The sequence below is a fragment of the Bombina bombina genome, chromosome 1 (assembly GCF_027579735.1).
Source record: "Bombina bombina isolate aBomBom1 chromosome 1, aBomBom1.pri, whole genome shotgun sequence".
NCBI lineage: Eukaryota > Metazoa > Chordata > Amphibia > Anura > Bombinatoridae > Bombina > Bombina bombina.
In genome coordinates, this window is record NC_069499.1 from 1,268,668,295 (window position 1) to 1,268,693,294 (window position 25,000).

A 25,000-nucleotide genomic window follows, 5' to 3' on the forward strand; every position below is an offset into this window, starting at 1 on the left:
CTCGCACTATGTTAAATATACCCTCAAGTGAAAATATAACCAGTATAAAACTTATAAATAAAGGTATTAATTAACCAAAAATTATTTCAATGGCCATAACCAATACAATTGGACATGGGAACAAATATAGCATACAAAAAAAATAATCAGAAACCATAGGAATAGCTGATTGCACCCCCAAACAGGAGCAAATTACAAATACATACAATGTCTCCGAGTCCCAGGATAAGGAAAGAGCGTCCATTTTATTGCAAACAAAAACTTAGACTGAGGGAAGTCATCATATAAAAGCAAATAGACACTTCTTAATTACCCTGAACTATAATTATCCTAAATATATATATAAATAATTGGATGTTTTGATCAGCGATTTCATTTTGATCTATCAAATAACTGAAGGACACAGTAATATTTCAGTAGTGAAATGAGTTTTTTTGGATTAACAAAAAATGTGCAATATGCATCAAAACGAAATTAGACAGGTGCATAAATTTGGGCACCCCAAAAGAAATAGCGCATCAATATTTAGTAGAGCTTCCTTTAGCAGAAATGACAGCCTCTAGATGCTTCCTATAGCCTGTAATAAGTGTCTGGATTCTGGATGAAGGTATTTTGGACCATTTCTCCTTACAAAACATCTCCAGTTCAGTTAGGTTTGATGGTTGCCGAGCATGGACAGCCGGCTTCAAATCACCTCACAGATTTTCAATGATATTCAGGTCTGGGGACTGGGATGGCCATTCCAGAACATTGTACTTGTTCCTCTGCATAAATGGATTTTAAGCAGTGTTTTGGGTCGTTGTCTTGTTAACAAGTCACTTTGTGACTGATTCCTCAACATTATTCTCAAGTATCTGCTGATATTGAGGAGAATCCATGCGACCCTCAACTTTAACAAGATGCCCAGTACCGGCACTGGTCACACAGCCCCACAGCATGATGGAACATCCACCAAATTTTACTGTGGGTAGCAAGTGTTTGTCTTGGAACGCTGTGTTCTTTTGCCACCATGCATAACGCCCCTTGTTATGACCAAATAACTCAATCTTTGTTTCATCAGTCTACAGCACCTTCTTCCAAAATGAAGCTGGCTTGTCCAAATGTGCGTTTGCATACCTCAAGCGACTGTTTGTGGCGTGGCATCACTCTCCCATACAGCTTCTCCTTGTGCGAAGTGCGCTTAATTGTTGAACGATGCACAGTGACACCATCTGCAGCAATATGATGTTGTAGGTCTTTGGAGGTGGTCGGTGGGCTGTTTTTGACCGTTCTCACCATCCTTTGCCTTTGCATCATTTCCCTACTGAAATATTACTGTGTCCTTCAGTTATTTGATAGATCAAAATGAAATTGCTAATCCAAACACCCAATTATTTATAAATGAAAATCATGGAAACTGTCAGTTTTTTTATGTGTTTTGTGAAACTTTTAACCACAAAACCAGAGTTCTGAAGTCATGGTAATCATTCTAGCATAAATCTGGCGCTAACATTTTCAATGGTTTCCCCACAGGAACAGAACATAAACTGTTAGGTAAATGCAATGATTTAAAAAGTAATACAACCAGCTTTGGCATAGTGAAATGGATTAGCTTCAGTGAGTTAAAGACACATTATAACATTATAAGCGTATACTACACAGTGATTCATAAACTAATGTACATTTTATTTGCATCAGATAAAAGGAACATCTTGACAACTATATATTGTTCTTAAGATGCTATTTTTATGCAAAAAATGTACATTAGTTTATTAATCATTGTACTCAAATGCTCTTAATCCTATAATGTTCCTTTAAAACGGTAATATGTATAATATTTGGCACACAAATACAGACACACACTCATACAGAAATACACACAAACATGCAAACACACATAATTCAGACTGTTTATAAAACAAACACACACACAAAAGGAAAACTGGTTATGGAGAGCTTAAAAAAAATATGAAACCCAAACATTTTTTTGTGTGATTCAGACAGAGGATAACAATTTAAAAAAGTTTCAAATGTACTTCTGTTATCAAATTTGCTTTGTTCCCATAAAATTCTGTGTTGAAGAGATACCTAGGTAGGCACCTGGAACACTACATGGCAGGGAATAGTGCTGCCATCTAGTTATCTTGCAAAATACTGCTGCCATAAAGTGCTCCAGAAATTGGTCAGCTGCTAAGCATTCCCTGCTTTTCATCAAAAGATACCAAGAGAATGAAGACAAATTAATAACAGAAATAAATTAAAAAGTTGTTTAAAATTGCATGCTCTAGGCATGCCCTAGGGGAGCTTCCGGAGGAGGAGCACAGGTGTGTGTTCAGGTGCTGCACCTGTCCTGATTTCTCTTACCTACAAGCTGTTGGTGTGGAACCACGCCTAAAAACCCTCTAGTCTAGGGTGGCTTGTATTGCTGAATATCACCGCTGCTGGAAACTCCATAGTGCCCTGACATTGCACTAAATAGCTGCAGGTAGCAGCCCTGAAAAAGGACCTTTTATCATAGTAAAACTAATATTTGTCAAGAAGGAAATAGAAAGAAAATGCCTGCTGTCTCACAGCCCCATTATTGACCCGGGGTAACCCAAGAAAAAGTGCTCAGTTAAACCAACAGGCAAGCTAAATCCCCGATCACTGCCGAATAAATTGTAGCGGAGGACGGAGCTGAGAGCCGCTGCACTTGTCATGAGCTGTGTGGTCTCTGAGAACTTGCTGCTTTCCTGAGTGCAGCTTTGCTGAATGCCTGGGAGTGGGAACTGGAGTTACCCGTGTGTCGTCCCCGCATTGTGCCTGGTCCAGAGGGTGTGGATGGTGTAGCCCGTTGTTTCTCTTTTCTGCATTTTTTGCGTTGAAGTGGCGCTCCCCCTCCCACCGGTGCTGCGTGAGGGGGGGCCACTGCTGGAGGAGACGGGTCGATCCTTGGTGCAGGGCTGGTTCCGGGAAGGATAACGGTGAGCTGTTGGAGCGGTAATTGTGGATGCCTTCCCCCCCGCCTCTGCCTTCTTTCCTCTGCCACTTGCCAAGGTGTTGAGACTCAGGAGTATTGTGGATGTCGGCCGATAAGAGTGATTGTGGCAGCATTTGAGTCACACCCTTGAAAGTAGCTGACCGGCTTTTTTTAAAAAGTCGCAGGAGGCGAGGTTATTGGTTTCTGTGCAGCACAGCCTGCTGACTTGTTTCCCGGCAATTGTTGTCCCCCTAACCTGGAAGACGCTCCCCTTCCCACCGATGCTGCGTGAGGGGGGGCTGAGGTTGATGACCGCTGGCTATCTCCTGCTCAAACCTTGGGCTAATGGTTCTGGGTAACGTAGAACTCCTGGGATAAAATCTGCAGTTCTGCTCTCCTTTCTAGCCTCTTCTACCCTGGAAGGACTTGGCTCAGTGTTGGACCCTTAATAATTATTTCTTTTTTCCTTTGCTGGGGTTTGCACATAAGAGTCCATAAGCAGTGATAGCAGGCCTGACTTTGTTAGAAATAACGGCGATTTGTTTCCAAGCACTGTATAACATCTAAACTTGTTAGACCTGTTTTCTTTAGCTGCTATTTATGATAAGTTAAAATTTAGAACACCTTAGTTTTTAAATGGCATTTATTTTCTCTTGAAAGCGCATGTTGTTAACTTATAGCAGCAAAATGTGAAACATTGTATTATCTTATTTTCTGAACCATTTAGTTTGTTACTAATCGACTGGGGGTGTTTGCTTGTCTCTCTCTCAGGCCCATAGCAAGTGTATCTTGACACCGGACCACTCTATGTAGCTATGTTTAAGCTTTGAAGTCACATCCAGCGGTGTTAAGATATACTATGAGTATTGGCCTTAAAGAAGTAAATTATATTTAGCTCAGGGGTGTGTTTGACTCTGACATAAGTAACGGCTATTGGCCTATAAGTGCATTATAATACCTAAATTTGCTAGGTTTCTCTTCCTTAAATTTTGTATTCTTGACAACTTTAAACCTAGAACCCCCTAGTTTCTAACTGGAATATATCTCTTCTGGAAATGGTATGTTGTTAATCTGCAGCAGCAAAATGTGAAACACTGTATTATCATATTTTTTTGAACCATTCAGAATGTTACTGATTGACTGGGGGTTTCTTCTGTTTTTTTTCTCAGACCCACAGCAAACGTAGTATAATATTGGATTACCTTATATAGTTTTGCTTAACTCTTAAAGTCACATCAAGTTCTGCTAAAACATATTATGAGAACTGGTCTTATAGCAGTAAATTATACTTACTTTAAAGGTGTGCTAATAGCCTACAAGTAATCTGGTGTGCCAGATACATACAGGCGAAATAATCTGAGTATTAATTAGTTTAAAAGTACCTTAAAAGCTGAGTTCCTCTTAAAAATTACAAAACATTGATCTGATGGCCTAGGACTGGAGACTTGAGTGGTTAAACACTGTCTCTTCTGTTCTCAATTGAAAATTTAAAACGGTATATTAATTTCTATTGAGGGCTTTTCTAAAGTTTGTGGGCTCTACAGCAGGACCCCTTTTCTGTGATATGATATATCTTATCTTGTCACCAGCATGACTGAACCTGACTCACTTAGTTCACGGTTAATTTTTCTTGGTTCTCTCTCCTTTCAGAGGAGAAGATAACATTAACAATACACAAAAGTCTGCACTTTTTTTTTTCACACATCCCTCACATCTCCCTCCCCTTCTTAGTAGATTACTCTGCCTTTTTTTTTTTTCACAATCCTTTCCCACTACCTTATGGATAAATTTTTACACACACAATCTCGCACATCACCTTCAGTCATGTCGGCCAGACAGAGGGATAAAAAACATAAACCTAATATAGAGCCTGTGGGTGAGCCACAGATGGTAATCCAAGAATCCTCAAATTTACCTGATTCTGCTGATACACAGTCCCTAGTTTTAAATATTTCTGCTGCTCTTGCACCCAAGTTTGATTCACTTAGAATAGAAATCAAACAAGATATTGCGCAGCTAGCTGCAGAAGTCAAACAATTCTCCGAAAGGTTCTCCGAAATTGAACAGAGAGTCTCTGACTTAGAAGATCTCACTTTAGCTCAAAATAGTAAACTAGAAGCTACTTCCTCAGCCCTTGCTAAATTGCAAAATAAAGTAGAAGATTTGGAAAATCGCGCTAGGCGCAATAACTTGAAAGTAGTGGGGGTACCTGAGGGGAAGCAGTTTGAGGATTTAAATAAATTCATAACACAAACACTACCAACATTGTTGAACATACCTCAAACGCAGCCAGTCATAGAAAGGGTGCATAGGATAGGGCCATCACCTCTACCTAAGGAAAATATGAGGCCAAGACCAATCATAGTTAAATTCTTGAATTACCAGGACAAGATTACATTTTTACAAGCCTTTCGTAAAAATCAACCTATATTACTAGAAGGTACGAAAATCCTTTTATTTCAAGACTATGCAGCTGAAACTGCCTCAAAAAGAAGGCAGTTGGCTCCGGTATGCACTAAGTTTATACAGCAGGGGCTGCGAGCGACAATCTTACATCCTGCCAGGTTACGTCTTGTGTGTAACAACACTCTGCACTTTTTTGATTCTGCCCATACGGCAGAAGCTTTTTTCACCAAAAACTGCACACCTGAGCAGTTGAGGTGATATACTATTTAGTTTTTTTTCCCCTTGGTAAATATTAGAATAGATCTGTTATTTCTTATTTATTCTCTAAGATGGGCCCTTTTCAGCAAATGGGCAGCATACGGCTCAGGTGGATTAGTCGTATGTTTTGGGGTTCTCTTTTTCTTCTTTTTTTTTTTTTTTTTTTTTTTTTTTTTTTTTCTTCACCACCTTCCCTTCTGGAACATAGATCTTTATTATAATGACTGGGATTAAGTTTACTTCATGGAACATAGGAGGGCTAACTTCTCCTATTAAGAGAAAGACGATAATTTCCTATTTGAAGAAAATAGGTTCTGCTATTGCTTTTCTACAAGAAACCCACTTAAAGACTCAAGAAATTCTTAAATTAAAATCTTCTTGGGTTAAGGAGGTCTTTTTTTCACCTAGTTCTAGCCGAAAAGGTGGAGTTGCTATTCTTCTGGGTAAAAAACTTAAATATGAGATAATACAAAGTGAATCAGATGAGGAGGGGAGATATATCATATTGAAAATTAAGATTGTTAATGTGTTGTATACTTTATGCAATGTATATGCTCCAAATGTTTTTAGTCTCTCATTCTGGGATACACTTCAGGCCAGGCTCATGACATGTGCAGAGGGTTTTTTAATTTTAGCTGGTGACTTTAACATGGCTCCCCAATACCCAATTGATAGAATGAGGCAGCAGCCATTAGTTAAAAAAACCAAAAGAGATAATCTTGAGGCAAAGCTGTTTTCCAGAATCTTTTCTAATTTGAGAGTTAAGGATATTTGGAGGATATTGAATCCGGATACACGTGATTTTACATGTCTCTCAAAAGCACATAAATCACTGTCACGGATTGACTTATTTTTGGTTGACGAAAGACTTTGTAAACACAAAGTATCAGCTCAAATCTTGCCTATTGTGGTATCTGACCATGCTCCAATCTGCTTTGAGATTTATGCGACTGGCCCTTCACATATAAATAATCGGTTTTTCTTTCCTAAATATTTGTCTGCTGATTCTGGATTCAGAGGCTTCCTCGAAACTAAGTTTCAGGACTTTGCCTTGTTTAATGCGGAGGCTAGAGCCCGTCCTTCTTTGTTCTGGGAAACTGCTAAAGCAGTGCTGAGGGGGGAAATTTTGGCATACACTATTAGGCGTACCAAGAAATTTAAAAAACGCGAAAATGAACTTCTTCGCGCAGTTAAAAATGCTTATAACTCATATCTATTAGAAAAGACGCCCCAGAAATGGGTTAAATACATTGCTGCATTAGAAGAGAGAGATTCATTCTTACTATATAAATCTACCCAGCAGGAAGTTCGGTTTTCTGAGAAATTCTACAAATATGGGAACAAGACGGGAAAACTTTTGGCTAGAATGTTAAGGCAGGACTTAGGTTCTCAGTTAATAGATTCCCTAGAAAGAGAGGGACGGTTGTTTAGTTCCTCTCAGGATCTTGTTCAAATTTTCTATGACTACTATAAGGGAATATATTCCCCCAGGACCTCTGACCTCATAGAACGTCGGAAATTCTGGGGAGAAATCTTCTTCCCAACATTAACACCTAGTCTAATTAAGGAACTTGAATCCCCCATTACGGAAATAGAAGTTGCAAAGGCAATTAATAATTTGGCGCATAACAAAGCACCCGGTCCGGACGGAATACCTAATGAGTTTTATAAAATGATACCCTCTACGGTAATACCTGATTTGACCTTATTATTCAATCATATATATATAGAGGGAAATGAACCCTCATCTAACTTTACAGCCTCATATACGTCTTTAATTTTAAAAAAGGGTAAAGATGCAAGATTGGTCGAGTCATATAGACCCATAGCTTTGATGAACACCGATTATAAATTGTTGACTTCGATTCTCGCCCAGAGACTCCAGTCCCTTCTTCCCTTGATTATTAGCCCAGATCAGGCTGGTTTTATGAAGAATAGGAACTCTGCGGCTAAAATAAGGGAACTCCTGCTTACCTTGGATTATTTTTCGAATGGTACGGATGCTGATCATTTAGAGGAGGGAGGTAATTCAGACTTGGCAATTTTGGCTATCGACGCCGAAAAAGCCTTTGATTCAGTTTACCATGATCATCTTCTATTTTCATTAGAACAATTTGGGGTAAAAGGTAAATTTGCTAAGTTTATTGAAAAACTTTATCGTACAGCCTCCACAAGAATGATAGTAAATGGTCAGTTATCCCCAGAAATAATTCTGCATAGGGGGACTAGGCAAGGGTGTCCCCTTTCCCCACTTCTTTTTAATATTGCTATAGAACCTTTTGCTATAATGATAAGACAAAGATTAGAGGGGATTGGGGTGGCTGGGCGGGAGTTGAAAATAGCATTGTATGCTGATGATATTCTTATTTATCTTTCTAATTTACGTAGAAATCTACCTATTCTCCTATCAACTATACATCAGTTTGGTTCCTTCTCAGGATATAAGGTAAATTTAAAGAAATCTGAACTTCTCTGGATAAGGCACACTGACTGTTCTCCTATAGATGTACCCTTCTCCATAGTGAATGACTCATTTAGATATTTAGGTATAAATGTCTCAAGTAACCCTGATTCCTGGTATTCTTTGAATATTCTTCCTGTGTTGAATAAGGTCAAGTCAGTTTTTAAGAACTGGCAGACTCTACCCTTGTCCTTGTCTGGACGAATAGCAGCTTATAAGATGATCTTATTACCAAAAATTCTATATGTCCTTCAAAATATTCCTCTGATTTTGAGAAAGAACGATTTGAGTTTATTTAACTCACAACTCCGGTTTTTTCTGTGGCAAGGTAGGAAATCCAGAATATCACTTGCAAAACTCTCCTTTCCAATAGGATCCGGTGGCCTGGCTTTACCTGATTTACGAGTATATAATTATGTATTCTTGGTTCGTATTCTAGCAGATTGGCTTTTTGCTCATAATTATGTTACAAATAATGACTTAGAGACCAGTATGTTGTACCCTTTTTCACCCATTGCGTTGATTCATCTCGACACTACTCATATCCCACCCCAAGTTAAACGCTATAGATCTATTTATAATATAATTTTAGCTTGGAGAAAGATATGTACTTTGCTAGGAATAGAACATCGGGTGTCGAGTTTTCTAGGTTTTCTGGGGAACCCACAATTTCAGTCAGGAACACCATCTTCAATCTTTTTAGAGTGGAAGACCCAAGGGCTTGTGAATGTTCTTCAGATACTTGATATAAAAAAAAGATGTGTGAAATCATTTGATGCTATTAGGGTGGAATTTAATATCTCCCAGAAATTTTTTTTTGCCTATCTTCAGGCTAGACACTATGCTATGAAGTTAGTGAACGAGTATGGCTGGAATTGGTCATTGGGGCGCATAGAAAACTGGTTTATTCTGGCAAAAAATAGACTCATGTCAATTTCTCCATGCTATATGATTATTGTCTCCGATAAGGGCACAATTAATCTTGATAAAATTGCTATTAATTGGGCCACATTAATATCTCAGGAAGTAGAATCTAAAATACCTTCTCTCTCAATTCGAAAGGTTACTCAAACAACCCTTTCTGCCACATGGAGAGAATCTCATCTGAAGTTGTTACACATGACATATTTTACACCAGAAAAAGGAACGAAATGCGGCAGTACGAACTTTATTATATGTCCCAAATGTTCGCTTCCCTCCGCAAACCTCCTGCACATGTTATGGACCTGCCCTAAAATTAAAAACGTATGGTCCAAAGTCCAATTTTGGCTTTGCAAGATACTAAAGCTCTCATCATTAAATTTGATAGGCAGACATATAATTTTTCTCTTTCCTGACCCAGAAGATAGACAACTCAATGTGAAGTTTATTAATATAACTATATTGGCTGTTAGATATCTTATCTTTAAAAAATGGAAAACGCTTACGGTCCCTAGTATATCAGAAATTAAAAACTGTTTAAAAAAACAATGTATTCTTGAACAATATAATATTAGTGCTGACAATGATGTCCATGTTGTTAAATTCTTTCTCAAATGGTCAGCATTTATAAAAGTTTTTTCTTCCACGGAAATTGAATATTTGATACATCCTTTACGTAATTCTGAACTGGTTCTGCTAGGGAGATGGTGAAGGGGTGCTTCCCCTTTCTTTTTTTTTTTTTTTTTTTTCTTTTTTTTTTTTTTTCTTTCTCTTCTCCTTTCTTTTTTGTTGTTGTGTTTATTTTGTTTATTTTGTTGTTCGGGGGTATTGTGCTGTTTTCCTATGTAAAAATTAAAACCCAACAAGGTATAGAATATCACGAAGCATAATATTATTATCTGGGTTATTATCTTTTTCTGTATAAATCACATCCAAAGAGTTGATGGGTATCTATAACATAGTATTGAATGTGGAATAATCTATATACTATATGCACACTTGTTATACCCAAGTTATGGTTTGGAAAAAGTTCTACTTTTGTTCTTATTTAATGGCTATGTTTCTTTTATTACTGTATGATTGTTATGGGTCCTTGTTGGATATAAATAAATATTTGAAAAAAAATAAAAAATTGCATGCTCTATCTGAATCATGACATTAAATAATGGGTTTCATATCCCTTTACGTGCAGAAACATATTATATATATATATGTGTGTGTGTGTGTATTTATGCCTTAAACCATTAATTTGCAGACTAAAGTTAACCCCATAGCTGCCAACAAGTGCTGCAACATATATCACAGCAGCACATTCTGGCAGCCATCGAGTTGTAAGAAATAAAGGAAACTTTTTTTTTTTAGCTGTAGGTTAATTTTATGCCAAAGACTTGTGGCTGAACAGGAAGTGTAGTTTGCTGCATGGTAATGGGAGAGACTGAGGGAACAATGCTGGTTGCACTTCCTAGGCCCTTCCCCTGACAGTCCTCCAGGGCCCGGTCGCACAAGCGACCTTTGTGACCCTGGAAGTTCTGCTACTGATAGGCAACTGTGGCGCCATAGTAATGATCTCTTCAGGTTCGCGTGGTTTCACTGAAGAGCATAGGTCAGGTATGTGGTCTTGATAAATGTTCTCAGACTCTTCAAAACCATTTCAAAACAGATTAATATCCTGCTTTACTTCAATTTCTTTTCACTAGCAAAATTCCACCCTTCATTTGCCTTATTTGGGGAAGACAATCTGGGCTTTAGTCCACAGATGACAAGGCTAGCCACTGTCACAAAGTTAGTATAAAATCCATTGTTTTGCAATTGTTATCTAATAAAGCTAATTAGGGACTGATGTGTAGCACAGTTAGCCTTGATAAGTCAGCAGGATTTGTTTCAAGTTCTAAAAATTAGAAATAGTATAATTTGAAAAATGAAAAATGAGCAAAATAGATAATGAAATTATATTGCAAAATAATTTTTTGTGTATAACTTTATGTAAGTTTAAGATGCAGTACAGCTGAAAATTAGTATAGGATTTTTTTTTACAAATCCGTTCTTAATTAACAATATCAGATGAAATAAAGATTTTGTTTTCATGATGAATGATTTGTCCAAAATATTTTTTTGTATGTGCCCATGTCTACTCTAATCTAAGCAATCACTTTGTAGAATGTTGCAGGATCAATTAATTTTAACGATACTTAAGTGTGATGGAGACATTTCAGGAACTGGGAGTGGAACAAGCACATTTTTTATAAACTATTTTATAGCAAAAGTTGACAAAACAAAAAATGAATGTATATTTTTGTTTTACCATTCCTGTCTGTCTGTCCATTTGTTTCTTGATTTCATCATATGTTCTCACTGTGACTGCTGTGTAAACTTTAACATTCTTTCTCCATATCACTTGTATTATTTGTTTTGTCTCCAGCTAGTTGGTCACACTAATGTGCTTGGTTTCTCCATCCAATTAAAATAAGTTAAAATCTAACTTGAAAATACATGAAAGGGGGGGGGGTAATACTGGGTAATCCATACATATTGATACAACTAGAGCTGTGCCATGGCCAGAAGATGTTGCAATGTAGAGGTTTAAGGTATTGAAGTTTTAGGAATTTAGTGGTTGGTTGTGGTTGCAGTGGCAACAAGTCTTAAGGAAAGTAAGAGCCACAAGCTTTGAAGTTGGGACAAGTCTAAAGAAGCAAAGTGTAAGTTGAGGACTAGAGAAGTGTGGGTATTAGAGAAGCAACATGGATAACGATGGGGACTCAGATATCATTGGTATATCAAATAATTTGGTTAAAGTAGTATCTGGAGATAAGTTTAACAATAGTCCAGTAAAGAGAGCTTCCTAGGGTTTGGTCAGTGTTTTAGATTTGATTCTGTTAATATTGAGAGCCAGGGTAAGGATTTGAAGAGAGCTAAATTCAGGTGAATGATCCTGACACAGAGGTTCATCATCGATTGGGCAGATAATAGATGGGTAATGGGAATATCACTAAGACAAGTATTACACTAACATGAGACCATCAAAGTCAGTGAATCAAAATGTTGATGATGTCATGGATGAGGGAAAAAAAACAAATTCTCCTAAAATTTTGTAGATGACAAGAGGATTAGGCAATTACTTAAACCTAGGGGATTGATGAGAGTAAGAATTGTGAACCCTCCACCCACCCACCCAAGATATATACTTATTTAATTTGATATGTTCTGTCTTTGGAAATATTTAAATCTGTTAGAAAAACTATGCAAATTTCTGAACTACACTTAGAACAATGCATTGCAGGCCTCATTGGCATCCAAGGGATCTACAAGGGTTGCATCCCTGGTGTTGATGGTATATGTGTTGTAGGGGTAACAATACAATAGTGAACCTTAGCTCACCAGAATAGCTGGATATATTCAAGTTCCTACTGTGTTAAAAATAATCCACATTTTGGCTTTGATTAGAGATCATGCTGGTGTGCTGGTACCAACCATTATTTTCACAGTCAAGATCATAGCTATGAATTTGATGTGCAAAACACATGAGCTCTTCCAGGTCAAATAAACCTTTAATTCCACGCTTTAATAAGTACCACTAGGATCTACCGCCACAGGTCAGTAGATCGGCTGGAGAAATGTAAAATCATGTTATAACCAATATTTTTTCAGCCTTAATATACCCTACTTGTCAGTGTCCAGGAGAATTTTACACTTTAAGAAAATCCTTTTCTGAAGTTACTTAGTCAAGCTAATGTTAAAATAATCCATCATGCTTTTCTACTTAATGACAGAGGACTGCAACATATAGCTTCACATTAATAATTCTGTTTTACCCAGGGTTCATCAGGCCAGTACCCAGCACTTGGTAGCAAGATGCTTTTTGATGGGTCACACTCATTCATTTTTTACTGCAGCATATTTGGACTCTATTGGGTGAATGCTTTAGAGGATTTCTTTAAAACAATGAAAATTGATCAAATGTGTTTTTGTTCTAAACACATTCGCCTAGATTTAGAGTTCTGTGTTAGCCGTCTAAACCAGCGTTAGGGGGTCCTAACGCTGGTTTTTCCCATCCGCTGGTATTTAGAGTCTTGTAGGTAAGGGTCTAACGCTCACTTTCCAGCCGCGACTTTTCCATACCGCAGATCCCCTTACGTCAATTGCGTATCCTATCTTTTCAATGGGATCTTCCTAACGCCGGTATTTAGAGTCTTGGCTGAAGTGAGCGATAGAACTCTTACGACAAAACTCCAGCCGCAGAAAAAAGCCAGGAGTTAAGAGATTTCTGGGCTAACGCCGGTTCATAAAGCTCTTAACTACTGTGCTCTAAAGTACACTAACACTCATAAACTACCTATGTACCCCTAAACCGAGGTCCCCCCACATCGCCGCCACTCTAATAAAATTTTTTAACCCCTAATCTTCCGACCGCACACCGCCGCAACCTACATTATCCCTATGAACCCCTAATCTGCTGCCCCTAACATCGCCGACACCTACATAATAATTATTAACCCCTAATCTGCCCCCCCCAACGTCGCCGCTACCTTACCTACACTTATTAACCCCTAATCTGCCGACCGGACCTCGCCGCCACTATAATAAATGTATTAACCCCTAAACCTCCTCACTCCCGCCTCAAAAACCCTATAATAAATAGTATTAACCCCTAATCTGCCCTCCCTAACATCGCCGACCCCTAACTTCAAGTATTAACCCCTAATCTGCCGACCAGAGCTCGCCGCTACTCTAATAAATGTATTAACCCCTAAAGCTAAGTCTAACCCTAACACTAACACCCCCTAAGTTAAATATAATTTAAATCTAACAAAACAAAATAAATCTTATTAAATAAATTATTCCTATTTAAAGCTAAATACTTACCTGTAAAATAAACCCTAATATAGCTACAATATAACTAATAATTATATTGTAGCTATTTTAGGATTTATATTTATTTTACAGGCAACTTTGTATTTATTTTAACTAGGTACAATAGCTATTAAATAGTTAATACCTAGTTAAAATAATTACAAAATTACCTGTAAAATAAATCCTAACCTAAGTTACAATTAAACCTAACACTACACTATCAATAAATTAATTAAATAAACTACCTACAATTATCTACAATTAAATCAACTAAACTAAATTACAAAAAACAAACAAACACTAAATTACAAAAAAAAAAACACTAAATTACAAAAAATAAAAAAAGATTACAAGAATGTTAAACTAATTACACCTACTCTAAGCCCCCTAAAAAAATAACAAAGCCCCCAAAATAAAAAAATGCCCTACCCTAATCTAAAATAAAAAGTTTACAGCTCTTTTACCTTACCAGCCCTTAAAAGGGCCTTTTGCGGGGCATGCCCCAAAGAAAACAGCTCTTTTGCCTGTAAAAAAAAATACAATACCCCCCCAACATTAAAACCCACCACCCACATACCCCTAATCTAACCCAAACCCCCCTTAAAAAACCTAACACTAAGCCCCTGAAGATCTTCCTACCTTGTCTTCACCACACCGGGTATCACCGATCCGTCCAGAAGAGGCTCCGAAGCCTTCATCCTATCCAGCAAGAAGAGGTCCAGAAAAGGCTCCGAAGTCTTCATCCTATCCGGCAAGAAGAGGAGATCCGGACCGGCAAACATCTTCATCCAAGCGGCATCTTCTATCTTCATCCATCCGACGAGGAGCGGCTCCATCTTCAAGACCTCCGGCGCGGAACATCCTCTTCTCCCGACGACTAGACGACGAATTAAGGTTCCTTTAAGGGACGTCATCCAAGATGGCGTCCCTCAAATTCCGATTGGCTGATAGGATTCTATTAGCGAATCGGAATTAAGGTAGGAAAAATCTGATTGGCTGATTGAATCAGCCAATCAGATTGAGCTCGCATTCTATTGGCTGATCGGGACAGCCAATAGAATGCGAGCTCAATCTGGTAGCTATTAAATAGTTATTAACTATTTAATAGCTATTGTACCTATTTAAAATAAATACAAAGTTGCCTGTAAAATAAATATAAATCCTAACATAGCTACAATGTAATTATTAGTTATATTGTAGCTATATTAGGATTTATTTTACAGGTAAGTATTTAGCTTTAAATAGGAATAATTGATTTAATAAGATTTATTTTATTTTGTTAGATTTAAATTATATTTAACTTAGGGGGGTGTTAGTGTTAGGGTTAGGGTTAGACTTAGCTTTAGGGGTTAATACATTTATTAGAGTAGCGGTGAGGTCCGGTCAGCAGATTAGGGGTTAATAAGTGTAGGTAAGGTAGCAGCGACGTGGGGGGGGGGGCAGATTAGGTGTTAATAAATGTAATATAGGGGTCGGCGGTGTTAGGGGCAGCAGATTAGGGGTACATAGGTATAATGTAGGTGGCGGCAGTGTACGGAGTGGCAGATTAGGGGTTAATAATAATAATATGCAGGGGTCAGCGATAGCGGGGGCGGCAGATTAGGGGTTAATAAGTGTAATGTTAGGGGTGTTTAGACTCGGGGTGCATGTTAGGGTGTTAGGTGCAGACTTAGGAAGTGTTTCCCCATAGGAAACAATGGGGCTGCGTTAGGAGCTGAACGCTGCTTTTTTGCAGGTGTTATGTTTTATTTCAGCTCAAAATGCCCCATTGTTTCTTATGGGGGAATCATGCACGAGCACGTTTTTGAAGCTGGCCGCGTCCGTAAGCAACGCTGGTATTGAGGGTTGCAGTGGTGGTAAATTATGCTCTACGCTCCTTTTTTGGAGCCTAACGCAGCCATTCTGTGAACTCTAAGTACCAGTGGTATTTAAAAGGTGCGGGAGAAAAAAAGCACGCGTAGCTAACGCACCCCTTCTAACGCAAAACTCTAAATGTAGGCGATTGAAAGTTAAATGTACAATCTAAACAAGAAAATGTTTTGGATGATTTCAGGTATTAAAAATAACATTTTCTAACTAAGAATCTCCAGAACACATACTTAAACAAATATCTCTAAGCAGCTGATATTTAGCATGAGCTAAGGATTAAAGGGAATCTGGTGACAAGTTTCATGTTTAGATTAAGTTGCCACAGTGAGATCATTTGTATAAACAGCTGCAACTCAAGGCTCCTGGGTACCTGCAAGTATCATTTACATTGCAATAAGTCCCAGTCAAATTAGTGATACATCTGTCTTAGTTTGTTTATACCTGAGACTGCCTACTTGTCATTTCTAGATGAAATAACACTTTGGATATTATCTTTGCCTGATGGTCTTCTCTTTGATCTCTCTTCTATGCAATTTAAAGAAGTCATGTATCAGTATGCAGGATATCCTCTGGAATGGCAAAGGGTTTCTTCACATTCACATCAAAAAAGTTTGTTTCCTATCTGAACGTTGTCAACTTTGACTATATTTTGTCAAAAATTAAGAGCTGATCGCAACAAAAAATGATCTTGCATTTATCTATTCACTTGATACTCGTGATTTAAATATTTTTTAAGCTTTTCACTTAAATTACTTTGGATCATTCCAGATGAAAATAGTAGTATAAAATATTATTTTGTCTCAAACGCAAGAGTGTGACAACAGGGGTCTCAGCTGAGACAGCTCCTTCTAGTTGGACCATCCATCCAGCTGAGACAGCTCCTTCTAGTTGGACCATCCATCCAGCCTTACACTATCTTGGTTGCTCCCACAATCCACTGCAGATATGCACAAATAACTGAGTATAACAAAGGAGTGGGTTAAGATCAGCTTGACTGACAGGGCAAATAAGAATGTGCTAATGAAGGCATGCAGGGGTTGGAGCAGACAGAATCTAAACCCATTTCATGAAACTCCTAATGCACAGTTCTTGTGCTGATGTTGCTTCCAGAAGCAGAGTAGAACTCTGTAGTGAGTGATGCAACAGATGATATATGATTTTTACACGTTTCAGCACTTGGTGGCCCATCTCTGTGAGTTTGGGTGGACTACCACTTTGTGGCTGGACTTTTGCTCCTAGTCGCTTCCACTTCACAATATTTGCACTCACATTTGACCAAGGCATATTGAATATGGCAATGGTGGCATCCTATGACAGAACCATGTTTAAAGTCATTGAACCAATTGTACTGCCAATTTTTGTCTATGGCGATTTTTTGGCTATATGCTGGATATTATGAAAGTTACCAGTGGGTATGGCTGAAACACCTGGACTCAATAAATAATAGTAGAGTGTCTACATATTTTTGGCTATACAGATACGCACAAACTTAGAATAAAGAACCTTAGGGAAGCTAGATTATATTTATAAAAATATCATAAAACAATGATCTTTTCAGTATTTAAAAACATACAATTTACTATACACTGCTGCAATTTACACCCCATTTAGATAAGCTTGATTTTCAAGGCATTTAATATTATATTCTTAAATCTTTATCTGCAAGACTAGCTGGCTTTTTTCTCTAATGTACTATGTATCTAAAAGCGTGTAAGATATTTCCGTATGTATTAAACATATATTAAAACGACAGTCTACTCCAGAATTGTTATTGTTTAAAAAGATAGATAATCCCTTTATCACCCATTCCCCAGTTTTGCATAATCAACAAGGTTATATAATATACTTTTTACCTCTTTGATTACCTTGAATCTAAGCCTCTGCAGACTGCCCCCTTATTTCAGTTATTTTCACAGACTTACATTTTAGCCAGTCAATGCCCTCTCATAAGTAACTCCACGGGCATGGGCACAATGTTATATATATATATATAGGCACACGTGAACGAATGCCCTTTAGCTGTGAAAAACTCTAATCCATTTACATAAGAGGCAGCCTTCAAGGGCTTAGAAATTAGCATATGAGCTTTCCAGGTTTAGCTTTCCACAAAGAATACCAAGAGTACAAAGCAAGTTTGATGATAAAAGTAAATTGGAAAGTTGATTAAAATTGCATGCCCTGTGTGAATAAATAAAGTTTAATTTTGACTAGACTGTCACTTTAACTGTATTTAAAACGCCACAACCAACCTCAGGTAGTGACCTGATTGAAACAAGAAACTGACTCTTCTAATATATAGTATAGGGCAGTGGAGGCAACAAATTTCCCAGTGAAGAGATGCCCTTTGGCTACTATCCTTTGATATAAAGCGGGGATGAATATCCCATCTTTCATAAGTCATTCATCATCTCTTTACCTCACAGTTTTTCTACATTCCCTTACACAATGGCTTTCCTTTTTATTAACTTTCCGTCACAGCCAGTGGGTAGATTACATTCCAGTTGTAAATGTAACATCTAGCAGTAAACTTATTGGAAATTATTATTGTTAATTCTAGTTAATTTTAACAACTGGAATGCAATCTCATCCAGTGTATCGAAACACAATAGGATATTTCAGCAAACTTCACAACTGGCAGATACAACATGAATACATAGGCCTCTAGTTATCAAGTTCCGTAAGGAGCTTGATGGCCCCTGTTTCTGGCGAGTCTTCAGACTTGCCAGAAACAGCAGTTATGAAGCAGCGGTCACAAAGACCGCTGCTCCATAACCTGTCCGCCTGCTCTGAGCAGGCGGACAGACACCGCCGGAAATCAACCCGATCGAGTACGATCAGGTTGATTGACACCCCCCTACTGGCGGCCTATTGGCCGCGAGTCTGCAGGGGGCGGCGTTGCACCAGCAGCTCTTGTGAGCTGCTGGTGCAATGATGAATACGGCGAGCGTATTGCTCGCCATATTCTGCGAGGTCTGTTGGACCTGATCCGCACTGTCGGATCAGGTCCGACAGACCTTGATAACTTGGGGCCATAGACTTTATTTGTGGGTGATTATTTATTACTACCAATTGTTTATATTGCAAATGTAGCATGACCAAAACCTTTTATTGGGATCCAGATACCAGCTATAAGTATCAAGTAGCCTGTGGGGTAATATATCCTCTTGAGTAATAGTGATTGGCCATCACCAGGATGGATACAAATTCAATGATTTAAAAATTAATAAGTAAAAATATTTTTTTTAAAATAAAATGCTTTTTGAGGGAAAATGTATCTAAATTAAGTCCATTAATCCATTCACAATGTCATGCTCTCCAGAGGTTTCTGTAAGATTATTTGGGGCAATTGTTCTGTGAATTTGTGTCTGCAGAGATAAAATGCTTCTTATTAACAGCACAAATGTTTTAAAATGAATATACAAAATTGAGAAAAATCCTTCATCTCATTCTTCCTCTGCAAACCTTTCTACACAGAATAAACTCCTCTCAATGGGACACTCAATTCAAAACTAAACTTACATGATTCAGATAGAGCATGCAATGTGCTTCCATTATCATGTGCAGAATATTGGACTTTTCAAATTCTGGATCCTTGACCTCTTGGATAATTTTTATTTTTTTTAAGTTCTTGCACGTGTTTAATTCTCATATTAATAATGCTCTCATTTTTAGTTTAATCAAAACATTAAACGCATAACTCAAATCATATTTTTTAAATAAAGATACGCACTCAAATTAAATACAATCACCAGACTATTCACTTTTTATTGGATCGATTTGGTGTTAATTATAAGATTGTTATGTCAGGTATTGATGTTAATGGTTACAAATAAAACTGCTTTCAAACACTTTAGGCAAACACCATCAATACTTAATATGCTGATATGTTTTTATTGGTTGTGAATCATTTGCGCTAATGAAAATCTCCTTGAAAGTGAGGGGTACTCCAGTTCCTTATAATTTTTCATTTGTTTGTATGTGGCTCTTCTAATGATATGGAATGGCTTTGAAAAGGAAGCCAAAATTTACCTGAATTGCCAGACAATCGGCTAGATTACGAGTTGTGCGTTAAGGTAAAAAAGCAGTGTTATCAGGTCCTAACGCTGCTTTTTTACGCCCGCTGCTATTACGAGTCTTGCAGGTATAGGTGTACCGCACACTTTTTTGGCCTTACCACAAACCTACTTACGTAAATTTCGTAAAGGCTTTTTTCTAAGGGACTTCCATAGTGCCGGTATTACGAGTTTGTCCTGGGAGGCCAAAAAATGAGCATTACAGCTTCTACCGCCAAGATTCGTAACGCATTTTAAAGTCAGTAGTTATGAGTTTTACACTACAACGCTGTAGCATAAAACTCATAACTAAAGTGCTAAAAAGTACACTAACACCCATAAACTACCTATTAACCGCTAAACCGAGGCCCTCCCGCATCGCTGCCACTATAATAAAATTTTAAACCCCTAATCTGCCGCTCTGGACATCGCCGCCACTATAATAAACATATTAACCCCTAAACTGCCGCACTCCCGCCTCGCAAACACTAGTTAAATATTATTAACCCCTAATCTGCTGTACCTAACCTCGCCATCACCTATATTACAGTTATTAACCCCTAATCTGCTGTCCCCAACATCGCCGCCACTATTCTAAATTTATTAACCCTTTAAACCTAAGTCTAACCCTAACCATAACACCCCTAACTTAAATATAATTTCAATAAATCTAAATAAAATTAATATCATTAACTTAATTATTCCTATTTAAAACTGCCGTAAATACTTACTTGTAAAATAAACCCTAAGCTAGCTACAATATGACTAATAGTTACATTGTTTCTATCTTAGGTTTTATTTTTATTTTGCAGGCAAGTTTGTATTTATTTTAACTAGGTAGAATAGTTACTAAATAGTTATTAACTATTTAATAACTACCTAGCTAAAATAAATACAAATTTACCTGTAAAATAAAACCTAACCTATGTTACAATAACACCTAACACTACACTACAATTAAATAAATTCCCTACATTAAATACAATTAAATAAATTAAATAAAATTAGCTAAATTACAAAAACAAACAAAGACTAAATTACAGAAAATAAAAAACAAATTACAAGATATTTAAACTAATTACACCTAATCTAATAGCCCTATCAAAATAAAAAAAGCCCACCCAAAATAAAAAAAACTCTAGCCTAAACTAAACTAAACTACCAATAGCCCTTAAAAGGGCCTTTTGCGGGGCATTGCCCCAAAGAAATCAGCTCTTTTACCTGTAAAAAACAAAACTAACAACGCCCCAACAGTAAAACTTACCACCCACACAACCAACCCCCCAAATAAAACCCTAACTAAAAAACCTAAACTCCCCATTGCCCTGAAAAGGGCATTTGGATGGGCATTGCCCTTAAAAGGGCATTTAGCTCTATTGCTGCCCAAAGCCAAAACCTAAAAATAAAACCCACCCAATACACCCTTAAAAAAATCCTAACACTAACCCCGAAGATTCACTTACCGGGAGAAGTCTTCATCCAAGCGACAAGATGTCCTCAACGAAGCTGGCAGAAGTGATCCTCCAGACGGGCAGAAGTGGTCCTCCAGACGGGCAAAAGTCTTTATCCAGACGGCATCTTCTATCTTCATCCATCCGGCGCGGAGCAGGTCCATCTTCAATGCATCTGGCGCGGAGCATCCTCTTCTTCCAACAGACTAACGATGAATGAAGGTTCCTTTAAATGACGTCATCCAAGATGGCGTCCCTTAGATTCCGATTGGCTGATAGAATTCTATCAGCCAATCGGAATTAAGGTTGAAAAAATCCTATTGGCTGAATCAATCACCCAATAGGATTGAAGTTCAATCCTATTGGCTGATCCAATCAGCCAATAGGATTGAGCTTGCATTCTATTGGCTGTTCCAATCAGCCAATGGAATGCGAGCTCAATCCTATTGGCTGATTCAATCAGCAAATTGGATTTTTTCAACCTTAATTCCGATTGGCTGATAGAATTCTATCAGCCAATCGGAATCTAAGGGACGCCATCTTGGATGATGTCATTTAAAGGAACCTTCATTCATTGTTAGTCCGTCGGAAGAAGAGGATGCTCCGCGCCAGATGTCTTGAAGATGGACCTGCTCCGCGCCGGATGGAAGGAGATAGAAGATGCCGTCTGGATGAAGACGTCTGCCCATCTGGAGGACCACTTCTGCCCGTCTGGAGGACCACTTCTGCCGGCTTCGTTGAGGACATCTTGCCGCTTGGATGAAGACTTCTCCCGGTAATTGAATCTTCGGGGGTTAGTGTTAGGATTATTTAAGGGTGTATTGGGTGTTTGTTCTTTTTTAGCAATAGAGCTAAATGCCCTTTTAAGGGCAATGCCCATCCAAATGCCCTTTTCAGGGCAATGGGGAGCTTAGGTTTTTTAGTTAGGATTTTATTTTGGGGGTTGGTTGTGTGGGTGGTGGGTTTTACTGTTGGGGGGTTGTTTGTATTTCTTTTTCAGGTAAAAGAGCTGATTTCTTTGGGGCAATGCCCCGCAAAAGGCCCTTTTAAGGGCTATTGATAGTTTAGTTTAGGCTAGGGATTTTTTATTTATTTTGGATGGGCTTTTTTTATTTTGATAGGGCTTTTAGATTAGGTGTAATTAGTTTAAAGATCTTGTAATTTTTTTTTTCTTTCTGTAATTTAGTATTTTTTTTGTAATTTAGCTCATTTAATTTATGTAATTGTATTTAATTTAGGTAATTTATTTAATTGTAGGGTTAGGTTAGGTGTTAGTGTAACTTAGGTTAGGTTTTATTTTACAGGTAAATTTGTATTTATTTTAGCTAGGTAGTTATTAAATAGTTAATAACTATTTAATAACTATTCTACCTAGTTAAAATAAATACAGATGGCCCTCGGTTTACAACGGTTCAATTTGCACCGTTTCAGAATAACAACCTTTTTTTCAGTCATGTGACTGCTATTGAAAAGCATTGAGAAGCAGTGCATTGATTAAAATAGCCAGTAGGTGGAGCTGTCCGCTTGTGTTGCAGCAAAGGTATGCAAGCCAAGCACACAAACAGACTGAAATTAATTAGTGTATCTAGCTAGACCTGAGATATCGAGCAGCTTTCAAAGGAACAATATCTTCCTGTCTATAAATCAGTCCAGATTGGAATGCATATAAAGAACTGTTTGCAAAAAAATGCAAGTAAAGTCTGTGTTGTGTGATTATTTTATTAGGTTTATAATGCTGTTTAGCAAATGTTTTTGTTCAGTTAACTTAGTTTAATTATATATTCTGTGTCGTGTGATTATTTTATTAGATTTATAATGTTGTTTAGCATTTAAAGTCTTCATTTCAAAGCTTTAAAAATAATGTATTAGGTGTTACTTATGACATATGATAATTTTGAGAGGGGCCTAGAACCTAACTCCCTCACTTCCCATTGACTTACATTATAAACTGGGTTTCAATTTACAACGGTTTTGATTTACAACCATTCCTTCTGGAACCTAACCCCGGCGTAAACTGAAGCCTACCTGTACAAACTTGGCTGTTAAATAAAAATAAACCCTAAGCTAGCTACAATGTAACTATTAGTTATATTGTAGCTAGCTGAGGGTTTATTTTATAGGTAAGTATTTAGTTTTAAATAGGAATAATTTAGGTGATAATAGTAATTTTTATTTAGATTTATTTAAATTATATTTAAATTAGGGGGTGTTAGGGTTAGGGTTAGACTTAGATTTAGGGGTTAATAAATTTAATATAGTGGCGGCAACGTTGGTGGCGGCAGATTAGGGGTTAATAAATGTAGGTAGGTGGTAATGTTTGCGAGGCGGGAGTGCGGCGGATTAGAGGTTATTATGTTTATTATAGTGGCGGCGATGTCGGCAGCGGCAGATTAGGGGTTAATAAGTATAATGTAGCTGTCGGCGATGTCGGGGCGGCAGATTAGGGGTTAATAAGTGTAAGATTAGGGGTGTTTAGACTCGGGGTTCATGTTAGGGTGTTAGGTGTAAACATAACTTTTATTTCCCCATAGGAATCAATGGGGCTGCGTTACTGAGATTTGCACTGCTTTTTTTGCCTTGTTGATGTCTATGGGGAAATCGTGCACGAGCACGTACAACCAGCTTACCGCTGACTTAATGTGCACGTTAGCAACTTACCCCTCTTACCGCAAAACTCGTAAACTGGCCGAATGTGTTTGCATATCGATTCGAAAACATTTGAAAAGTGGCAAACTTTAAAACAGTGCTAATAGTCTGTTATGAGATTTAGGAGATGAGTGGGTGATCTGTATCTCTAAAGGGGTCACTAAACGTAACAATTAACTGAAATGCTTTGTAAGTTTTGAAGCATATGCATACTAAAAGTACATTGCTTTGCTTATTACCAAACAATTAGCAGGGAAGTATAGTTTAGCACTCCATTATGGAACTTGTTATCTGCATTCATGGGTGTAATTCTGCCTGCCCCTTATATTCCAATGTAGTGAATGCTCCAGTACTGAAATAAACAGTGTATAACAATCGCACAACAAGGCAATGGACCTTTTACATGCACACACTGCAATGCATTACAGTTATTATTTTTACTGCCCCTTTAAGCGAGTACATCATCTCTTTGTATGGTGAAACAAAATATATTGTTATTTTGAGCCTAAATGTAAAGGTTGTATGAGTAATAAACAAAAGTGTTAGTTTGGTTTAGATATGTAATAACAGTTCACTGACAATAATAGCGTTTTATATAAAACTCAAGTATTTGTTTTAAGTTAGACATTTTATCTTCATCTATAAATGCATATTAGTCAACTAGAAGCTATTAACTAACTTATTATAAAAGCTGTACAGTAATAATATGTTTAATGTGAACAAAGAAAACATAAAAGTTACACATCACATATGTTATTGCATAGATAATTTAAGAAATTAAATAACTGTGTCACAATCTAAGGTAAAGTTGTTGCTTTGCTTTGCTATGTTTTTGCCATGAAAATTTTCTCTACCTTGGCTTCCATCTTGTCTGTCTTCTGCAGGTACATACCAAGGTCAGTGGGTCGCTGGAATTCGTCAAGGGTATGGTGTGCGGCAAAGTGTTCCCTATGGAATGGCAGCTGTTATCAGATCTCCCCTCAGGACCTCTATAAACTCGCTTCGTAGTGAGCACACAAATGGCACGGCAATGCACCCAGATGCTTCCTGCGCAGTAGCTGGAAGCCCAGCAGTGTCCAGAGGGGGGTTTGTGCTTATGGCTCACAGTGATGCAGAAATTCTTAAGAACAAAAAGAAGGGCATCTTCAGG

The 25,000-nt window shown here is 37.7% G+C and overlaps 1 protein-coding gene across 1 annotated transcript in view; it reads left to right on the forward strand.

Moving 5' to 3' along the window:
* The window catches only part of JPH3 (junctophilin 3), a 377,966-nt gene that overhangs the window by 170,779 nt on the left and 182,187 nt on the right, over window positions 1–25,000 (forward strand). The window contains exon 2 of the mRNA XM_053701187.1: window positions 24,735–25,000. This exon is cut by the window's right edge and continues 512 nt beyond it. Coding sequence (XP_053557162.1) covers window positions 24,735–25,000 — 266 coding nt within the window. The remainder of the gene's footprint in view (window positions 1–24,734) is intronic.